Below are 23847 nucleotides of genomic sequence, written 5' to 3' on the forward strand. Positions count from 1 at the left end.
CACTGCCTCATTCTATTGCCATCTGTGTATGTTGTGTTATATTAATTCTGCATAATTAACTCTAGTTAACCTAGTTAACTCTATAATAATAAATGAATTTAATATATAAATAAATAAATAAAATATAAATAAACCAATAATATATTTGTAGTTTAATATGTTTTATCTTATCATTACAGGCAAAGCATGAAGCCAAAGGAAATGTTTTTACCAAGGCATGTTCCTCAATAGCGGAGAGAGTTTTATCCAGTGTCGGTTCTGCAGAAGAACCCATTCATAGCAGACCACCCATTGCAGCACTTGTAAGGTCGCTATAAAGAACCCGACAGACTCTGCGACCAAAAGATCCCACTGACGTTTCGTCAAGCGTAAGTACTCATGCAATTCAATACCCATGTATATAAGAATTTATTAACATGTAATTAAATGTACAATTTTATTTATTTATTAACATGTACTTAAATGTACTTTTTTATTTATTTTTTGTTTTAGCTTGACGAAGATTTCATCGATCATAGTGCACCGGGATTTTATCAAAAAAGAGTAAAAGTTGGGGAAAGGCGCCATCACATTTTTTGTACTGATAGACAGATGCAACTACTCGCACGCGCAAAAACTTGGTATATGGATGCAACTTTTCGGGTGGTGAACAAGCCATGGTCTCAGCTGTTTTCCATACACGCCTTCATGAAGACTGGAGAGACCACCCGACAGTTACCATTGGTGTTTTGTGTAATGTCGGGTAAAAGCCAAGACGACTATTATAAGGTAAATAGCACTTACTGATTGAATTACTATTACTAGTAAAAAAGGACTATTATTTGGGACCTTGAAATTGTCACAAATGGGTCGCACTAACAGCGACATTTGTTTCAGGCATATTTGTTTCATCGGTGACACGTCTGGTGTCATGTGAATGCAACGACAACAGCCTGGTTGATTGATTTGTTGATTGGAGTTCAGATGTCTACATTAAAATCGACCACTTTCAGGTTGCCGTATTCACGGCCAGGCAAGACCGACTTGAAATTTCTAGAAATTTTTCTGGGGGAGACAGGCCCCAACAAATCCCCCGACGGTGCGTTTCACGACTTTGGCGCAAGACGGTGACCTTGAAGAGACGTCGAAAACCATTTAATAGACATAGTAAAAGTCATATCTTACGAGATTATCGCTGGTCTTGTCAGAAAATGCTATTTTATATATGACCAGTTTGTGTTTGAAAAATTTAATTATTTATTCTCCCACCATTAAAGCACACTAATTACGAAATATCGCTCTCAGAAACTTCATGGTTTCTTTTGCAATTTGTTTGGGGTAAGACGTTATATAAATAATATCAATCTGTCTACCACACAAATTTAACAGATACAAATGCATGTTATTCCACAGGTAGACAGACAGGGCCTCCTTTGAGGGGACTCAGTGAAGGGAACGCGGTTGGTTTAGAGTTTGTCTGACCCCTTTGAATATTTGCGTCTCATCTCCAATGAAAACAATCATGTTGCTCTCATGCTGTTCTCAACCAGAATCAAACATATATCGTACCTGAGATTTGTTAGCATGTTCCACACAACCCAACATTTATCGGTACCGGGATTAAGGGTGTATATCTTTGTTTCTAACGCTTATTGGGAATACGCCACGGAAACTACAATAAAAACTTATTTACAAAAACATTCTAAAGAGGGAAAACTGACATATTTCAAGCTTTACTGTATTTAAAGAAATAATTTAAATCAGCCGGCTGAAACCCCGTCTCCGCTATTTGTTTAGTCATTCTTTAGGTATAGTGCCAGTTTCCACCGACAATGATATTGCAAACAAGTGTCCAATCTATAAAAGCATACATTCCTACAAAATGTTTCTTTAGTCAAGTGAAACAATAAATTCATAACTATGCGAGGGTGTGGTGAGTAAATTCGTGGTAACAAGTGTGAATAGGCTAATGTGACATAGAACAAGGTCACATTGATGTTGACAAATACGTAAGACGATATGAACATCAACTAAAAAGATATGTAATGTGATTCAGCTGCAAGGTGATATATGCATATATGCAGCATAGATAACTAAAACTTCTATTCAAGTTAAACCAACTGTATCTATTTATTTAAGTCTTACGTCGAGCTGAATACATTTTATGATTTATTTTCATCTATTGGTGGTTAACAGTGTGTAACGTAAAACTAAAATTGGATCTTATTATTGCCAATGATATAATGTACATGTAATAGCAAGTGTATATATTTTTTTTGTTCAGTCTGTACACAGTAACATATCTGAGAACCATATTATTATCATTTCTGCCCAAGGCTCCCTGTGCCTTATAGTTAGCAGTGATACAAGGCAATTACCAATTTTCCATGTTCTTGGCCTGAAGGAATAAAATAATAAAAGTCAAGTTTTTATTATTATGCAAGTGGAAAAATACAATTATTCATAGTATGATTTGAATAAATACAACTGATTTGAAGTTGGAATTATTATTTGTCTAAGATGACTGGGCATTTACAAATTGAAATAGCTACTCTTCATCAAAAAAATACATGAATATTTTTCCCAATTCACCTGGATTTTATTGTAGGTCTTTGTACGTGAAATAGCTTTATTTAACGTCCGCTACCACCGAAGTGATATTGCAGAAAATTAACAAATTCGGATTCCCTTTTAAAGGAAATTGACTGCACTATCGCTGGTTTGTATTATATAGGTCATGTCAGTTTTTTTCAAAATGGCGCCCAGAACACAAAACAAACATTGCAATTCAGGGCTGACTGGTGTCGAGGCTGTATCCTAAGAATGATTTGTTGAATATTTAATCACACAGAAACACAAGTATGCACATGCAGTTATGATATAATATTAAATTAGCTTACCTCAAATACCTCGAAATATACTGTTTGGTCAGTTTGTCCGCCCGCCATATTTCTATTAGTCACACATCCTTCGGCCAATTAAAATGGACGTATATTTTGTTTTAACCGAAACGAAAAATTTGCGTTATAAATAGTAAACGAGCTTGATTGACCGACCACTGCTAATGTTTTTTCGTGAAACGGTATAACTGCAATCAACACACGGCCGCCATTCTCGATGATTGACAACTCAGTTTTTCCTCATCCACAAAAGAACCGTTAGGTTTCTTTGAACATACTGTAATAACATTGGGATTATCAGTTAATCAGCTTTAATTATCCCGCTTTGATCGTTGCCATTTCTTATATTTTCCACAAAAAAACTTTGCCTTGTACGCACTAATTTATCAATTGGTATTGCCATCTACGACAAGCATGTCAACGTGCAGCTCACGGATTATCGTTAACAATTTCTAGGGGCTTGTAAAAAAAGATTGCATGTCGTGTAAATATTTATTTTGTTTTTTGTGTAGGTCATTTTCAAATAAATTCATCAGCATATTATTCGTTTTAAATAAATATAAAACTTTTATGAGAAACGATGATTATCAAAGAACCGTAAGTGCAACTAATGTTTTATCGTTTGGTTGAGCCTTTTACTAACCACGTGTTTCATGTTAATAAATATTTTCTTTCGTGTTTTGTTTGAATTGGCCTATTTCTAATAAATTATCCCGAGTCCCAAACGTCGTTAACCCGAGTCCCAAACGACGTATACCAAAGTCCCAAACGTCGTATACCGGAGTCCCAAATGTCGTGAGTCCCAAATGACATGTAATCAACCTAGAGTTGTTAGTGTTTGTCGGATAGATCCTTTATACTTACTGGCGCTAGGTAATTTCGAGGCTAATATTGTTCAATTTTATTTGAATGATTTGCTTGCGCGTACCGTAGGAGTGTATTAGAAACAGTGTTTGCGCAGGTTCGAGAACGGCTGAACAACATGAAAACACTTTCATGAGTCTCGAACATGAGAGAACGGTATCCATGGTAACAAGATGAATTAAATTTATACAATCTGTTACGATAACTTGTTTAGTATTTACTTCGCTATTAAGCATAATTTTGATAAATTATGACACCGTTTTACTCCTTTTCAATTCTTTGGATGACGATTACATCACCTTTTGATACGCCCTCGTCCGTAGGTTTGTCCGTCGTCTACAGAACTGATTATTTTGAAATTGATATGTTGTTTATTTTAATGAGATGAATCCTATTTAATTTCAATAATTTCTGTTAGTTTCTTCTGGAGTTATGGCCCTTGTTTCACTTTGTGAAATTCATTTGAATCTTTTAAATTAGTGAAACGAAGACGTCTATTAAATTTCTACGATTTCTGTGAATTATGTCTAGAGTTGTGGCCCTTGTTTCACTTTTTCGAACCTTGTGAACGCACGAACAACAAAATTATCATCCGATTTGTATGAAAATTGTATGCATTATTTAAATTAGTAAAACACAAAACAAAAAAATCTGTCAAATTTCAACAATTAAGGCCCTTGTTTCAGTTTGTAGAACCTTTGTAAACCCACAAACGACGAAAATTATAATCTTGTATGAAATTTTCTTGTAAATGCCCACATTACCTACAAAAGAATGAATATGCGACAATCCCTGTTGACTGCGCAAACGATTAAACTGCTGTGGGCATATGTTTCGTTGCCTGGCAACCTAACTTACTTGATGTTATACTGGCCACATACTACATCCAATTTTCGAACGGTATTAAACTTCTAAATTAATAAATGCACCCATGATGCTGTTTTCTCAGCAGTTATCGATGCGTCGACCTTTGTAAACCCACAAACGACGAAAATTATAATCTTGTATGAAATTTTCTTGTAAATGCCCACATTACCTACAAAAGAAGGAATATGCGACAATCCCTGTTGACTGCGCAAACGATTAAACTGCTGTGGGCATATGTTTCGTTGCCTGGCAACCTAACTTACTTGATGTTATACTGGCCACATACTACATCCAATTTTCGAACGGTATTAAACTTTTAAATTAATAAATGCACCCATGATGCTGTTTTCTCAGCAGTTATCGATACGTCGTTGTTCTCCCTCACACCAGCTATGAGGTAGTGTGGGATTTGAGAACGGGAATGTGTTCGTGAACGCATTCCAGACTGCTCAAGTCCGACAAGAACCCATTCTCCATCCGTTCTCTGCACCGGAACACTATTTCGAATACACCCTAGGGGTATTTAGCAAAGGGAGGAAACCGGAGGACCCGGAGAAAACCCACAAGGCTGGACAGGCGACCCTATTCCTAGTCACATTCAAGTGGGGAATCACATAATAATGGCCTATTTCAAATAAGATATTTGCATATAAAGAAAGTAGGCTTACAGCCTCTTTCAAATGTGATATTTGCATATAAAGAAAGTACAAACTTAAATCGTCAGTGCTGGATAAACTAGCCAAAGGATTTGGCTGAATCAATTGGCGCTAAACTTCACCTAGTTTATCCACTGACATACGCCCGAATCAAACATGTTTGATATATTTGGCCGAATTATCAATCACCACCCATTCATATCGAGTGGGTATCGCAAACTAGCAGTCGAACTGTGACACGGGTGCTACAGCCAACAAATTCCAACTACCATACTATCGGCTTAAATGCACGCCAATGGGACCTCAGGTTTTTTGTTCCATTGAAACGACTAGAAATGAAATGAAATGGGGTTTAACGTCCTACTGTTTTGCTCCGAACTGGGCTAATGAAGACAGGCATACACCACACAGTGTGCTATGAGGGAAATTTTGCCCGGACAGCGGCACTGCGGTGTATCGAATTCCAACTGTCAAGGGATCTTTTACGTGCACGCCAACGTGTACACGGGACCTCATTTTTACATGTCATCCGAATGACTAGACAGCTGTCCTTGTCAGGCCCTCCGTCCTGCATCACTGACAAGGGGGAACCACGCCGGGAAATCTGGGTGAACTTTCTCGGCCAATGCAGGGATCGAACACCCGACCTCCAGGCTAGCGAGCCAGCGTCTTACCCACTTAGCCACCATGACGACTAGGTATGGAATCCATGCTGAAAAATTCAAATGAGCTTTCTCGGTCAACACTGGGAGCGAACCCGCAACCTCCCGGGTACAAGCCAGTGCCTTACACACTAAGCCACATGACTCTCTTCTAATTACTGTGACAGTCCAGTCACATGACAAACAAGGGTTATTAAAACAGATTTTCAAGGCTTGGGTAAGATCTTCGGGATTCAAATGGTTTTAGATATCACACAGTTTGTATATGGTAAGGTATCTTAAACAGTTTATTACATGTCACATATTCATATTTTTCTGTTTCCATATTAGATGCCATAGCAAATCAAAGATCATATAATAAAATAAGTCAAAAAACCCAAATATGGAAAAAGAAAGAGCTGAAGAAATGGTGATTTGAGCACCTATGCTTTCTCATAGGTGTTTTTGGAGGGTGAGTGTTCAATTCTAATAGAAAAGATTGTTGTTTGGCACAATATATCCCGGTTGGAGCTGATGTGACATAAACTTCCATTTCATTTTATTGTTTTGAAATTTAAAATTCAGTTTAGTATAGTAAAACTGTACACGTACATGTATGTGCACAGACAGAATCTTACTTATGTCCAGATACATGTAGATATGACTGTCTCATCTGTGGGGGACCACGGTGGCCAAGTGGGTTAGACACTGGCTCGCATATTTTAAGGTCGCGGGTTTGCAGTAAGACGATGCAGTACGGGGGGGCCTTACAAGGACAGCTGTCTAGTCGTTCAGATTGAACAAAAAAACGTGGTCCCGTGTACACATTGACGTGCATGTAAAAGAGCCCCTGGCAGTTAGAATTTGATACAAGAGTAGGCCTTAGGGTCACGGTACCCGGCAAAATTTCTCTCGTGGCACACTGTATGGCATATGCCCAACCTCATTAGCCCAGTCGAAGCTGAACAGTAGGACGCCAAACCCCATTTCATTTCATTTTATCTCATCTGTGACAAAGCAAACCAACACATTACAATACAATTTAATTAAATTAAAACTTTCGTCTATTAAAATATTGAATCGATTTAAGTCAACTAAAACATAGTATGTTTTTTTTTCTCAGTTAACTACATCAGAAAGATCAAGACAGTTGGAAATGGCTATTCATATTATGGAAACTTTTTCTCACAGAGCTTGATAATCAGGTAAAATGTAAGTAACATACATATTTGTATTTTTAATCATCAACTAGTTCTATACACTTGATTGGTAATCTAGTTATTCTTCTTGGGGCAATGCCTAGGACTCTCCTATTCAAGTCTTGGCATTCTTGATTTTTGACAATCACATCCATTGATTTTCTTCAAGTTGTGATAGACCCTACGTGTATTTTTACAGTAAATAGCAGTATAAAAATGGACAATATTTTACTTTTCAAATAGATTTTAATAGGTAATATCCAATTTGTTGTCGATGGAAATAAAATATAATAATCTGCCTGGGTCTGTTACTGGACAAGACACAATAAGTGTTACCCAAAGATGAAACAAAATAGAGACTCAGTCTCGATGTGGCAAAATAAATTGTTTATTTAAACATTGTGAACCATAAATAGTAAGTATTCTTATTGCCTACTTTTTATTTTTTAGACTGGAAGATTATTTGATGTATGATAACAACAAGAGATCCCAAGCATCAATTTATTTTATAATTCTGGAAAAGAATGCATTTGACCCAATTTTTGAATATTTTTTTTTTGTTTTTACTGTTAAATATTCATCCCAAACACAATTAGATTTTAATTCTCTACAGAAATTTATGTATAATATAGAATGTAAAGTGACATATAAATTACTTAGAATTTGGTCGGAAATCATAAAGTATTTAATAGGCATAGTCTAGAAACCAAATGTAGATCAAATATACGCAGAATTACAAAAAAACTTGACATACATTAAGGTGACTTTCCCTTTCTTATGAAATGAAATAGGGTTTAATATCCTACTTTTCTGTGTTATTATGGTGATTCTGCCCTACAGCCTACTCTTATATCAAATATTTCAACTGTCAAGGGTTGTTTAAAGGGAACCCAGGAGGGCCGAATGGTTAACACACGCACATTGGATCAGAAGGGTCTGTCATTGAGTCAGATAATTCAATTGTCAAGGGTTCTTTAAAGTAAACGCAGTGGGGGTAGTTTCAATTCTGGGCTTATACCCAATTATCCCTTGCCATGTCCTACACTACTGACGTGTGGGAACTATGTCGGAAAATCCAGTTGAAATTTCTCGGCCAATGCACTCACTGAACCACAGTGGCTCCTCCTTGCTTTTGACTTGTGATTATTTATATATATTTTGTACATATTATTTAATGTTTGCGATTTTCTCTGATATTTTTTTATTTTTCAATCATGTAATCTTGATGCTTTGCTCCTTTTATGTACAAAATATTCATTTTGTTTGTTGTTTTTTTTTAATGAGGAAAAGGTTCTACATCATTTTATTACTCCTGCAAAATAGTGCATTTTTCTTTTGTTAGTTTTCTGTGTATGCTAGTTGTTTCTAGATGCCTCACAAATCACTTGTAATATGACTTTGTAGCACTTTTCAGTTTCTGAAAGTATTTCAATTTAGTGCATAATTAATCTAATTAGGGCTTGGTTTGGATGTTATTAAATTTAGATATATTTGAATTATATATTTTTGGGGTATGGGGTAGGGATCTTTCTTTTCTCAGTTCTTGTTTTCGGGTAAAGAAAAAATTAAATAGCTATTTTGTATTTTGTGATGAGGGGGGCAAAGTATAACAAAAATTTTATTAGTATTAGAATTATATCTCTGTTTTTCTGTTAACATTTCAAATGATGTCTATTTAGTTTTGATTTGGTGGTATTAATTTACTTTTTCCTATCATTTTATGAATAAATGATAATTTAACAAATAAAATTATTGTTACCTCATTTATCAAACTTTACAGGTTAAACAGAGCAAAGGGGGTGGGGGCTGCATGGGAACGATTGCTAAATTGAGGGAAAATAAAACACAAGTTTTTGTTGGTGGTTATACACAAGTTTTTATGAAACCACACAAGTTTCAGAAATTTCAACACAAGTTTCAGAAATTTCAACACAAGTTTCAGAAATTTCGACACAAGTTTCAGAAATTTCAACACAAGTATTGTGTAGATTTTCACACAAGTTTCAACACAAGTTTGTGTTGTTTGGTAAATTTTAACACAAGTCTTGTGTTGTTTCAACATTTAACACAAGTTTGTGTTGTTTCAACACAAGTTTGTGTTGTTAAATAGTGACACCTAACTTGTGTTGAAAACAACACAAGTTTGTGTTGTTTCAACACAAGTCTTTTTTAAGTGTAATGTTGAACTTCTTTCTATGTGGTGACGACCTTTCCCGAATGCAGACATGCGCAATGCGAGGACTTCCGTAATTGTGTTATTGCGTGAGCAAACAAATTTAATTAGGCTAAAATGTCAAAATTTATGCAGAATGCGTACGTGTTTACTTAGTTACTTTGACATTAGCTTGCATGTTAAATAGAAAATAGTAATGTAGTTGGTTGTACTTTTGTGTAGCAGGAATCACGTGGAACACGATGCACAGGTTTTACACTTTCTGAGGACTGTTGTTGTTGCTGTTGACTTAAAGAGTTTCATTACCAATATCGTGATGTCAGAAATCGAAACGGATTTATTCTTGACTTGTGTCTTTTTAATTGTGATAATCCTCATGTCTATTTGTGTAATTGCAATACTTATTGTTGTCAGATTGAAGAAATGGGATTTATTCTTTAGAAGATAAACATTGAAAATAATATTTAGTATCTGTAGTTTGTTGGTTAGCAGATTTAGAAAAGTATGTGTTTTTTGTGTGTTTTTTTTATTTGCTTTATTATACTGTTAGGAACGGCAACCTTTGGTTTAGTACAATTAATATCTCTGAAGTTCGCGTCTTAGGCAAGAACTGAATAGGTGTAGTATTTTCCTTTTACAAGTTTCTCAAAACAATCAATTCAAAACAATCGATCGTTGAGTTACCTACCTCGCGAGTTACTAAATTAGATTTCTTGTTTTACTAGCTTTCTGTAATGTTTGGTAGAAAATAATCTTGATTATCCAGGCCTGTCAATCTTTGTTATGGATCAACCGTAGTAGAGATTTGTATGTTAAAATTATATTTGAAACGAAATAGAATCCATGTTTTAATCAGATTTCTTGTTACGTATGTTTAATAGTATTAACAGCATTTGTTTTAACTAATTATGAATTCTGATATTTTGTTTGATTATCGCAATATTTTCTTAAAGTATCTTTTCGTAATATTTTCTGACAGTATCTTAATATTATGAATAGAAAAGCTGAAAAAGAGACCAAAGCTAATACATGAGTTTGAAAATGATCTACAGAAAGCACTGGAATTATGTAATCGGCCACAAGTCATCTCTGACCAGCACCAGGCTGCCCTTTTCCAGCCTCAAGTCATCACAGACCAACCTCTGACAAACCACAAGTCATCTCGGACCAGCCACAAGACATCTCTATCCAGCCACAGACCACCTTTCACCAGCCACAAGTCATCACAGGCCACCTCTCACCAGCCCAGCCACAGGTCATCTCTCACCCACCACAGGAAGGTGTTCCATAAGAGTTTTATTTTCATCATAGTTTCTGATGATGATCAAAACCTTGCCAACTCTAAATTTCTGTTCATTGATGGAACTAGAATGGAAAGTGTCCATAAGCAACAAAGCTTTAAACACTATACACAAGAGACAGTTTAACAACCCAATGAGATTACCACTTACACCAGACAGTAAAGATTTAAATTCATATTTAGATGAAAAGGATGAAGAATTGACAAAGATGCCTAATTCCACATCACATAGAGAAATTGCCGAATGTATTAGCTCAGATCATTTTATTTAATCAACAAAGAGGTGGTGAATGTGAACGCATTGAAGTGAATCAGTATTTCAAAGGCATGAAGATAGGTGGTGAAGTTTAATAAGATGTTTTTGTGTCTTTGTCACCTTTTGAGAAGAAATGAGTAGACTGGTTAAGTCGTATAGAAATAGTGGGAAAATCACATACGAAGAAAATCGACTTATTAATTCATTCGAGGGGAAAATGCAACATAGATCCGAATAATTATATTACATTTTTTCCAGAATTAGACAGTGACAAAACTCAGAAGCTAAGAAAGTTTTCAAAGGGATGTGGAGCCAAACCCCCTGAAAACTAGCAAGGAAAGGCGTCTAAACTTTTCGGTAGTACAAAAATAATTGGCAGCACATTAAAGAGCTCTTGCGAGTTGGAAATTGAAATAAGAGTAGGTCAAGGCTCAGCTGTCCTGGCAAAATTTCCCTTATAGCACACTAACATGGATGTTTAAACCCCATTTCATTTCCTTTCTAATTGTGAAATGTCATTACAGGAACTAGAACTGCAGTCTCTGGCGAACCAGTCCCCCCATCTCTGAAGAGCCTATACCCTCTACAAGTAAACGTGGTCTAAGGGCAGTTAACTCAAGTTCTTACAGATATCTGGGAACCATATAATCTTTAATGTCCAGAGGAGATAAATCATACTTGGAATTTCTCCCAAAATTATTGGAAATGTTTATATGTTGCTTTTACATCTCAATCATGAAGTTGTGCAGTAATCCCCATTTTTAATATTGCTTCTGATTGTGAAATATCCGTACAGGAAAAAGAGCGCCAGTCTCCGAAGAGCCTGTGTTGACTACTAGTATCAATAAGCCTTAATGATAGCCTCTGTGCTCTAAGTGCAGTTACAGAATTGTGTTATCTCAGGATCATATACTCTTTAATATCCGTTCAATGCATTCATTTCATTTTCCATTTTAGAATGTAGTGGTAAAAAAGTGTGTAGCCTTCGTGCACGGCAGAAGGCAAAAAAAAGGTGCAGTAGAGAGACAGCTGGGGAAATATTTTTACTTAGACAAACTACCCGGAAAACTTCAATGTGAAACTACAAGACAGAACTTGACAACAAATCAAATTTTACACTAAAAACCAGTGATTAGGACAGTTCTCATTAAGGATGCATTTATGGAAGATTTATAAAAAGAGCTGGCCGTTCTTGATATAATAGTTAATACTGTAATTAAAAAGGAAAGGCGAAATTGCAACCAAATTACTTTATTCTGAACGAAGTTATGAATGTGTGAAGTTTGACATGATTTAGCGTAAATGGTTTCGATTGTTAAGTACCCAATGCCGGATTTACCTATAGGCTTGACAGGCTCAAGTCCAGGGCCTCAAAAGCTATCGGTCCTCCGGCAAAGGTGTTTTATGTATTTGAGACTGTCATAGGTAGAATGGCCCACAGCCTCAATTATTTGTACTATATAAACTGACCTGTTTTAGCAGCATGTTGTCACGCGGATCAAAACAGCGTTTATGAAAAACGTGCTTCAACGGGCTCGCTCGTGCACTGTAGACAGCAAACAGTCGCCCAAAATAGACATTCACGTGACAATATTCATTCACTTATTTATCAATGAAGCCATGTAAAAAAATTCTTCTTTACTCGTTGGACTTTTAAAGATAAGTAGTTACGAACTAGATTAAAATTTTGGCTAAAACTCGGCGATTTAATTTCTAACAAATCACGTATATATTGTAACGGTTCTTGGTTCAGAGTCAACTCATGTAGTTTCGCCCTTTTTCTATCTTCTAAACCCACTCTCGCGGCAATGTGTCATTTTGATATGATAAATTACAGACTTTATCAAACGTTGTGGGTCATGCATGACTATCACGTCTCAAACAACCACCTTGATTTGATGAAAGCTGTGAAACTAGTAAGAAACATCGGTTTGATTTATTAAATAAATTCAGAAAATGCAACTGTACATCACACTTAAGTGCTTACAATACATGTAAAAATGAGTTCAAAAATCTTTGTAGAAGTAAGAAATAGAGTATGAACACACAATTTGTGACCCGCTTCAAAGAAATCTTCATGACGCAGATGAATTCTGGAAAAGTTTTTCCGACCCAAATCACAGATCTCTGACGTAATTCTGAAACTCAAACAAATGTAGTAGATAACTGCATTCTTAAACCAATTTCTGAGTTAGAAGTCAAGCAATGTGCCAAGAACATGAAGCCAGGAACCTCGCCCGGTCCGGATGGAATCGGTATTGATTTTTACAAAGTTGGCATTGATATCCTCATTGCGGCTTTTACTTTATTATTCAATAAGGTCTTTGATGAGGGATGTTTTCCCGACTCGTGGTCTAAGGCACTTATCGCACCACTACATAAAAAAGGTTCAACAAGCGATACAAACAATTAGAGGAATCTCACTGCTTGATTGTATCGGTAAATTGTATAGCGCTGTTCTTAATAGCAGGCTTCAAAAATGGCGTGAATCGGAAAACAAATACAAAGAGGCCCAAGCTGGCTACAGAAACGATTATTCAACTGGGGACCATATCTTCACATTGTTTGGACTCGCACAGAAATATATGTCCAAACCCAGGGGGCGCTTCCATACACGGTCGATTTTTCCAGGGCATTTGACTCGATTAATCGATCTAAACTGTTTTCCCTACTCTTAAAAAATGTTCAAACTTGGTGTAGGTGTTTATTGGGTCAGTGCCTTGATGGAGTTCCAAGATGAGCATTTCCTGCTTAGGGTAAGCAGAGATAAGCAATGGGATTCGTTGATGCTTTGGAATACGATAATTTTAGTTCTAATTAAGTGAGAGTGATGGAACTTGGTGTATAGTTTCATTTCATCAATACCTTGACAAGTTCGATAATGAACATTTTCTACTCGGGGTAAGCTAGGTGTTTATAACTCTCCTTCTAATTGAGGTAGAATGTTCAAACTTGATGTAGGTGTTTATTAAGTCAATGCCTTGGTGGTGTTCGAAGATGAGATTTTTCTACACAGGGTAAGCAGATATAAGCAATTTGATTGGTTGATGCTTTGGGACACGATAGCTTTAATTCTAACTGAGAGTGATGAAATTTGGTATATAGTTTTTTACATCAATATCTTGACTAAGTTCGATAATGAGCTCAGGGTAAGCAGAGTGATAAGCAATTTGATTGGTTGAGACTTGGGAACACAATAACTCTCATTCTAATTGAGCTAGAATGTTCACACTTGCCTTCATCTAGTTCGATGATAAACAGTGTCTGCTCACAGTAAGCAGAGATAAGCAATCTGATTGCTTGATGCTTTGGGGCATGATAACTTTGTGGTTATAATTAAGTGAGAGTGATGAAACTCGAGTATAGATTCATTATATCATTACCATGACTAAGTTCGATGATGCCTTGAAGATGAGAATTTTTTGCTTATAGGGTAAGCAGAGGTGAACAATTTGATTGGTTGATGCTTTGGGACACGATAACTGTAGTTATAATTTAGTGAGAGTGAGGACACTTGGTGTACAGTTTTATCACATCAATACCTTGATTAAGTTCGATACGGAGCACTTTCTGCTCAGGGTAAGCAGAGCGATAAGCAATTTGATTGGCCGAGACTTTGGAACACAGTAACTCTTCTTCTAATTGAGGTAGAAGAATATTCAAACTTAGTGTTCATAAGGTGAATGCCTTGATCTAGTTCGATGATAAACATTTTCTGCTCACAGTAAGCAGAGATAAGCAATCTGATTGGTTGATGATTTGGGGCACGATAACTTTGGTTATAATTAAGTGAAAGTGATGAAACTCTGAGTATAGATTCATTATAGCATTACCATGACTAAGTTCGATGATGAGAATTTTCTGCTTATGCTAAGGAGAGATAAGCAATTTGATTGGTCAAGACTTTGGAACATAACAATTCTGCTTTTAATTTAGGTAGAATGTATAAACTTGATGTAGATGTTCATTAGGTAAAGTCTTGACTGAGCTAAGAATTTCGTTGGTCAGTGCTTTAGGACAAGACAACTTTGATTTTATCTGATAGAGAGTGGTGGAGAGTGTATAGTTGATAATCAGTTTGATTGCTTGATGCTTAATAAATTAAAAAGTGTCATCGATTAATTTGGGATTTCGGCGAGGGACATCAGCCTCACTGTTGGCTTGTTTAAATTCAAAATATTTATCAGGTCTGGAACAAAGGATATTAAACAAAATATTCTTGTTTAAGAAATACATTTAATTGAAAAGCAAACCATGATTGACAAGACTACTTCCCCGGAAAGTATGTGGGGTTAGCCATTTTGTTATAGTTAAAATCTGCGATGCCAATCACAGGGTATTATATCATGTACAAGATATTTCATTTTAGGTGTTTGGTCATGAAATTTGAATAAACTTAGATATATAGATAAATTGTAGGTATTACTTCGACAGGTTTGTGCGAGTCCTTCTGAATCCGCCGTCTTCATTGACTTAGTTGGTCCAGAAAAGTAGGACGTTAAAGTTCATTTTATTCACTTAAACGCCATTTTAACAGAATGTTTATATTATTTTAAATCAAAGAATTTCTATATTAACTTGAGCTAATCACACAAATCCTTTAAATAAGAAAGCGATAACAGCACAAGAATTGGCTACACGAACAACATTAATTTAAATCATATACCCATTAGAAACATAAATATACCACCAACTGTTGTGTTAGAAACATTGACATATACGAATATACAAGTGTCCAGCATTAGCAAAAAGAGCAAACTTCCTTCTGTGGAAAATTGGAAAGATTCGACCATTTATAGATCACAGAATTACTGATTAATTCTTTTGTTATGTCATCTTTTGATTACTGTTACTCTTTATTATACTATCTGCCAAAATACCTACTAGATCAACTACAAACAATTCAGAATAAAGATGCCAGAATTGTGACCAGTACTAAACTATTGGAAAATATTACACTTGTTTTAAAAGATCTAGATTGGCTACCTAATAAACACAAGATCACTTTTAAGATAAAAACCGATATCAACGAACATTCTGTCCAAGCTTATTTGACCGATTCATTATCACAATATTTTCCAGCTAGAACTTTACCTTCATCAAATAGAAATCAGTTAAATTAGTTTGTACTGTTCCTAAATCCAAACTTGGAATAAAATACAAAAATTGTACAGAATAAGCTCAATATACCAACCTTCTATAAACGCTCTAATGTTTCGAAATAATTATCAAAATTAAATTTATGTTATATGTTGTGTAGGAAATGCGTCATGTTTGTGTATGTCTTCTAATTTTGTTTTACTTTTGCTTGTTGTCTATGTTATATCTTTCTAAAACGAAAAATTGCATAAGATAGAAAGATAGTCACGCCAAGCATGGAAATACGCCCCCCCCCCAACACGGCAGTCATAAATATCATACAGCCATAGACAACAGCGTATTCAAAATATCTATTTTTATTCCGTTTACAAGAATTTTGCAAACATACTATATCCCTGGAAGACAAAGTCATGCAATACGAGCTTCATCCTCTTAGATCCCAAATCAAAATTGAATCTCGATATGGTTAATCCCCCCCCCCCCCCGAGTGCTATGCATCACACCAAATTTGAAACACACCAAATTTGAAGCACACCAAATGTTAAAAACTGTTCGATGACATTAACAATGTTTTCAGTAAAGTTGAGGAAACTCCAGAAGTCACGGAATACGGAATCCCATTAGGTTCATTCCAATGCTTCACAACAAAAAAAAACAAGTCCATCAGAAACACTAGCCAATATCGCTTTAAGAGCAATCGCGATGTCTGGGTGACAAGGACAGTAACTCCAAACGAATACTGGAAATTGAGGCGAATCATCTTCTCGTGGAGTTTATGATCATGGCATGTTTCAAAATTATTCTTTCAACAACTCTAGCCTGTATACCGTTAAAAAGAACGTTTTCTGTCGGAAACTGTTAAAAAGCAATTCTTGAAGACGGACGTGCGCGACGACTAAATCCGCATAAACTACATATTGGCTATATAAATGAACTTACTAATTAATGTATCAGGTTGAATGGGAAAGAGGACGTGCGAATATGTTAAACATGGCAAAATCATAATTGTTGAGCTATTGTAATAACTGATTATAAAGTTCTAGCATTGCAGTTCTAAGCTAATTAGTTCTAACAAACCCAGGATGCCCTTTTCAACGTTTCAAATATCAAACTCTAGCTCCACCAGCTCTTTACCCAGTCCAGAGCACCTGCACCAGCTTGACGGATAGAGGACCCTATTTTACCAAGAAATGAGTCATTGGATTCAACCTGCTTCTTTGCCTGCCTGTTGGAATTAATCTGTGTGTTTTCCAAAATCCGGTTTTCAACATCAGCAATTTTTTTCAATCCTTTGGAAAAGGCCGAATTCTGGTCCTCTTTAACTTTTTTCTGCAACTCTTCCTCTAGCTTCTTACGCCGTTCTTCTTCCTCTGCGAGTTCCTGTTTTCTTTTTCTCGCTTCTTCTTGTAGACGTTTATTTTCCTCTTCTAGCTTTTTTAGCCTACTATCTTCTTTTTGCATCTCTCGAAATCTTATTTCCTCTTGTTCACGAATTCGTGTTTGTTCTTCGTTAAAGGCCATGAGTCGACGTACTTCTTCTTTCGTGTTCTCTTCTAAATTGCGCCTACGCTCTTCAAGTTCTTCTAACTCGCGCCTTTTCTTCTCCAGTTTCTGTTCTGTGTCTTGAGTGTCCTTAATTAATCGTCTATCCATTTCCTCACCACAGGATTTTGTCACTGCATTAAGAATTTCATTCTTTTCTTGGAGAAGTTTTTCTTGTTGGCGTTCCTTTTCATTTTGTATTTCCTTTCTCTTTCCGTCAACAATTTTTTCAGCTTCCTCATACATGTCGTTCGTGTAGTAGGCTCCCTGATTTTCGCCAATAGTTTTAAAGATCAAATCCAATATAACGTCAACATCTTCTTGTAAGGTATCTGGATCTGCCTTGTTATTGATGAAGGCGAACCTATATCCACATTTTTTTATTAGGTCGTGCAATTCAGAAGGTGCATTTTCAATGAATTCATTCGGTGGCGCCCCATCCAAATCGTCCTTACGTGTAAATACAACAATGACATGTTTTAGGACTCGTTCACCAAAAACTTCTTGGAGAATATTCACAGTATTGACTTCTTCTGGTGTGAATCTTCCCAGCCCGATGACAAATATATAGATATGTGGACCAGGGGCAGCAAGTGCTATACTTCGTACTATTTCTTTACTAGTTGTCTCATTTGGTTCCTTGGTATCGAACAAGCCAGGTGTGTCAATAACCAAAAGACTGGTATTTTTATCAAGTTGCCTCTCCTCAAATTTGCACTGTTTTGTGACGGATGCAAAACTTACATTTGATTTGAAGATTTTCATTTTCAACAGATTGTTTCCCAAATGGCTTTTGCCTATACCGGTTTTACCAAGTAGGGCAATTCGGACATCACCTGAAATGGCGAACAGAGTGCAATATGAATGTTGACCCAAAATGACGAGACTTGCAGGCACGTACATTATAAACTGTACCCTCAGTGCGGAAACCCAATTGATCTAAAGAACATTAAAACGCGCCTTTAATTTAATGGAATGGGGTTGAAATTAAACCCCGTTTCCACAGAGCTTTCTGTCCGCTATCAATCTCAGTGCAAGTAGGTGTTATCCGGACTGTCGTCTTCATATTCCCGGTCAGAGCAGAGCAGTAGAACGTATCATTCCATTTTTCATGCCGATGAAAAGCCCCATGTTAGAAAGAAGGCATAATACTATTGTTAAGAACTGGGTAAGTTTTTAATCACCAACATACCACTGTATATTCGACCTGTAGTAATTAGAGGTTTATCTTTTTTGCGACATAACTATTAGGATACTGTTCAAGCAAGATGTTTCCTTTGCAAATAAAACAAACGCACACCCGTACAGCAAGATACCCTGTGTTAGTCTGTAAACTCCTCAATCAAAACCAACATTATCATAGAACTGGCTTCATTTCATAAATTTAGTACGTTGCGGTTTTGAGCACAAACACATTGACGCCTTTTGTGTACTACACGTTCTTACTATTAAAAGGCTACGCTTTGTGTCGATTAAAATATAAAGAAGATTTAAATAATAATCACATACCGTGAGGGCCAAGTAGATTGACACCATGTCTGAAATGTATAACAATAATCTTCTGAAACAAGACTAGGAGTTTTTCAAAAAAACTTTTTAGACACCTTATCTAATGACCCTCCGACACGAATGATATATTTGGGTGAAGTTTGACTCAAAACAATATAGCAGTGATGAGGTTAAAAATAGACGATCTATAGTTTAAAGGACAATATTGGTGCCAGTCATTATCATATATGTGATAGAACTGGTTAAACACATTCCAAATATTATTTTATCACAGAGGTCATTGCTACGATAGCTGTGGAATCAATGTTTCAGCAATCGGAAGTGGCGAACGCAAAAGGAAAACACGAGTTATCCCTCTATATAACTGATTGAAGTGACGGGTGATAACAGGTACATGGGCGAATTTCTGCCCACTAATAATTCTATCACATATGTGTCCTTTAAGCAAATACTCTACAAATGGCCATGGGTGTTGTAACGAGGGTAAGGACCAGACTCACTAATAGATCTGGGGTTCGATCCCAGGATTGTCAGTGGTATAGAACGCAGGACTCGACCACGAACGGTGTCTAATCGTCCGCATGGGACAAAGTCCGGGATGCATGTTGGCGTGTGCGCAAAAGAATCATTGACAGTTGGAATTCGAGATTAGAGTAGGCCGTAGAGCAGTTCTCCCGGCATGATTGCCCCATAGCACACACCATGGTGAATCCCTGTAAGTCTGGAGACTCCGTGCGGAGTGGTGTCCATCAAATTGTCACAAAACCAGACCCAATTTTTCTAGAGTAACATTTTGCGTAGAATACGATGCCGAGTGGTAATCAGTCCGCCGTTGTTTTTTTCCGAGATAATCGGGGTCAAATGAAAGTGAATGCGCAGCCATTCTTGTATCATGGGGTGCGAACAGGGGGTAACATTGAACTTTTTATCTGCACACATCTGATTGATTAAGAAGGGATTTTATAAGTAGAGGCATATATTTACTTTTTGAGGTCCTCGATTCTCCTATCGTGTGCGCGACTTTCTTTAAGTTCTCTTCTTAATCGTTTGCGTCTATCGGATTTACTTTCTTCAAATACGCTCAGAGTCACTTTGTTGAAAATCCTTCCCAGCAACGATACTGGTTTTTGTTTTTCGTAGACAACCATTTCTTCCACCTCTTTCTGATCAACATCCTCGGCTGCTCGTCTTCGTGAAATCTCCAACTGCTCTATTTGTTTGGCCATATCATTAGTCTTGTGGGAACCATTGCCTTTATTAAGAATAAGAAGAACAGAAATAAATCTTGAAAGTTTGATTTTACTGAGCTTTAATTTGTGGGGTCAGAAATAACCAGTAGAAGTCCACCAACTGTCGCCAGATACTGTAACCCTACAGCTTAGGAACAGATTTCAGATTGATGTATGTACACCATGATATAATAATAAAGTTTATTATAACAGTGCAGTAATAATACAGTAGCTACTGGGCTACAACACACTTTACAGTTATAAGTATAGTAAAAAATAGTGTCGGATTTGTTAAATCACATGGATTGTTAACTTACTATTAAAACGATATAAGAGCATATGAATACAAGGCTTATGTAAGATTACATCAGACTTAAAGGAGCTAAATCGCTAACATTTGGGACCTAGAAATTGACAAAAGTTGGTCGCAACGCATATAATACTGTAATATGAATGTATATAAACTGATTTACATTCAATGGTTTCCGTTTTTACTCCAATTTCAAATCAGTTATGTTTGGCGAAATAAGCCAGCAGTCTCAAGCGAGTGCAAATTTCTAGCGTCTGGTTATTCCAGTCTACATTAGCCGTTTGATTTGGTGCAATGTGTCTAGCCTCTTCCCTCGAGTCTCTTGATACATCTGGGGCTGAAGCGCATTATGGTACACGATTCGTGTACTAATGGTAAAATGTTTATTTTGTCTTAAATATTGGATATCAAAAGCCCATCTTTTTCCGGTAAGATCACAACATGAATGTTGATTTAATTTAACAAATAAATCGTGTTTTCAATGTTGAATATTTTGGATAATATTGAGTTAGAGACTTAGCTCCTTTAATCATAGAACTAGAATACTAACGGGAACGCCCACCGTGTGACGTCACTACCTTATGTGACGGCGGGCTTCTGACGCTGATATCGGGCACAGCGTACTTCCGGTTTTTGCTCGCACTAACAAAATGCCTGGCGCGAATTGTGTTTTGTTCGGATGTTCCGCCTGCAATAAAAGAAATCGGGGTTGATCATTCCATCGCTTACCCAAAAACAACAGAGTGGAGAGAGAATCATTACGTATCATACAGTCTACCAGATCAGACCCGATAAATGACAAGACCTTGACAATATGTTCAAGACACGTTGAGCCGGATTATTTCGTTGAAAAAGTAAGTGAAAACTCAAAAGAAATTAATTATGTAGATTCTAGTTGGCAGTCCACCCTGACAACCTACAATGAAACAATGAAGTTAAGTTAAACCCATACTAGCTGAATGTCTGTATTTCCATGTTTGCCCGTTAGATTTTACCCCTTCTCTCATCAAAGTTGTATGCATATAGGTTTGTTTACATTAGTGCCGTAGCTAGGCCTAGTCTACTTTCAATTTGTTATGAAATTGACGATTACTACATCCGATGAGTGTGACAGCATGACGATTCTCTCTCAACAATCTTCTTTTACTTTAATTTTATGAATTACTAATTATTTTTTTTTTTTAAACGTCAAAGTTTTAACTGAGCAGCTCCATAAAAATTAAAATTGTATATTTATTTATGACTGACCTTGACCTGTCAAATCCTTTTATTTTTAAATTCCGAAATAATCTTGTTCCCGGTATGAATAATCAACAAGCATGGAAAAAAAAAATGATATCTGAACCTTTTGTTTTGTATGTAGGAACCTTTTTATTTTGATTTTATGAATATTTCAGATGTTTACAAAAATTCTGGGTCCACATATCGAAGATTAAAAGAAGGGTTAGGGAGACTATCAACCTTAATTCTTCTACAGAAAAGCCTAACAACAAAGAAATTGAATCCAAGGAAGTCACCGGTAACTTAAATTTCTGTTAACTTAATTATAATTATGAACATTCGATGTTTCCTTATAAAAGATCAGTATATGAACATTTAATTCATCAATATTAAACAGACATTATGCAAGAGCTAAATCTGTCAATTGCAGGTCTTTCTTTAGGCCTGGAATGTTATCTAAATTATTAATTAGACATTAATTAACTTATCCAGACCATAATCAACGCTCGATGGCATCGCTAGCCTGTGATATATACTGGATAAGAGCCCAGTCTGCTACTTCTGATTAAATCAAAAAATGGATAATCGAGACCATGTTTTTTTTTTATCGTACCGACCTTAGTAATGATGATCGAGGCTAGGCCCAAAATTCAACCACTAAATACTCGGTTCAGGGTGGATCAATTTGACTGAAATTTTCAGCAAATTCCCTTTACATTATCTAGTTTTTAACTATTATGATGAGAACTGCTAGCTCTTTCTGTAATCTCCCATAATTTTATTTATAAATACTTGTATGAATATCCGATTCTTCTTTATATTTACTTTTGTAATTTTTTCGATTTTATTCAGAAACCGAGAAAATTATGAATACATGTATGAGAATCCAATTCTTCTTGTTTTAATTGAGTTTTATGAATTTGTCTATTTTATTCAGAGTCCAAGGAAAACCGAGGAAACTCAATGTTTACATATGAACGAAGTAACCTTTCAGATGTTGCAGAAATCATTTTTATGTCAAATGCCTGCTTTGTGGCTATGTCAGTCTTCAAGTGATTATATCTATCTGTTTAAAACTGAAGATAAAAGTGTAACATACCATTTAACCATAGACAAGGACTTGAATTGTGAATTTTTGTTTCCTGTTCAAATTAAAGTTACATCTATAGATTTACTTATAAGAACTGTTGAGAATATGAAGATATGTAGGGGCATAACATCAAAACATTTACAGTCTTATTCTCAATGTCAGCCTACAACTGTAAGATATATCAGACAGGTTGATCTTTTCATGAACACAAATAAGTCAACATTTAAATTACGAAATCTGTGTACTTGCTTCTGTATGTAATAGTTTTCTTGAGGACACTCAAATCGAAATTTGTTTAAGTTGTCGACAGATTAACAGAGATTTACAGAGAAAGTAAATAGCAATAATAATAGTTTATTTCACATATATGGCTACATAGCACATTGCATATTCAGATTTTGATTGAAAATATATAATTCAAAGAATCAATATTTACATACTTGTAAATGTAATTTACAATTCAAAAATAGCTTAGCAATAATATATAGTTGCCATATAAACGAACAAAAAGTGGTAGAATATAATCATGTGGTACGAATTTGATTAAAATGTAGATTTCACTCCATTTTGATTTATTTCTTCCAACTGACTCCACTCCACATAGATTTGAGGTGAAATGAGAAGTTATAGAGTTAAACTGTGATCGGTGATGTCAGGTATTTTATTTACAGCACTTTGCTGCAAGCATTTCACACAATGAAAGTAACAAAAACACAGATTATACAGATAATTTCATACAACAAAATAGAAAGTGTATAATTAAACTAAACATCACCTGGCTCTATTGGAATTAATATCGATATTGGAAGTATAAAAATATAAATGTGATTGAATCTAGGATTAAATCTAGAACTTAATCAGCAGTGTTCTACAGATTTTTTATTTCTTGTTATTACTGTATTGTAAATAATAAGTAATGAAAAGAAAACAAGGCCCCAAGTTCACAAAGCATTCTCAGTCTTAAGTTAAGGTTTTACTCAAAATTGTTTGTCTTATTTTAACTTAAATATA

General features: G+C 35.8%; 1 protein-coding gene and 1 long non-coding RNA gene across 4 annotated transcripts in view; one reads left to right on the forward strand and one right to left on the reverse strand.

Annotated features, from left to right (window-relative positions):
* Positions 1-15051: 15051 nt before the first annotated feature.
* Positions 15052-23847, reverse strand: part of LOC126808898 (GTPase IMAP family member 7) — a 46746-nt gene continuing 37950 nt past the window's right edge. For 2 of the 3 annotated variants that reach the window (XM_050533953.2, XM_050533951.2), the window contains exons 3-5: positions 19971-20238; positions 18987-19015; positions 15052-18313 (exon numbers count right to left, since the gene is read on the reverse strand). In XM_050533953.2, the coding sequence (XP_050389910.1) occupies positions 17049-18313; positions 18987-19015; positions 19971-20238 (1562 nt within the window). In that variant the 3' untranslated portion in view covers positions 15052-17048. Of the gene's footprint in view, positions 18314-18986; positions 19016-19970; positions 20239-21075; positions 21201-23847 lie in introns of those variants that run through there. The other variant, XM_056100747.1, reaches the window with a different exon arrangement.
* On the forward strand, positions 21245-23136 carry LOC126808930 (uncharacterized). Its single transcript, XR_007674831.2, has 3 exons — positions 21245-21379; positions 21923-22044; positions 22684-23136. It is a non-coding gene; the product is annotated as an uncharacterized LOC126808930 (long non-coding RNA).

Source organism: Patella vulgata, chromosome 1 (genome assembly GCF_932274485.2).
Source record: "Patella vulgata chromosome 1, xgPatVulg1.2, whole genome shotgun sequence".
In the NCBI taxonomy this organism is placed as follows: domain Eukaryota; kingdom Metazoa; phylum Mollusca; class Gastropoda; family Patellidae; genus Patella; species Patella vulgata.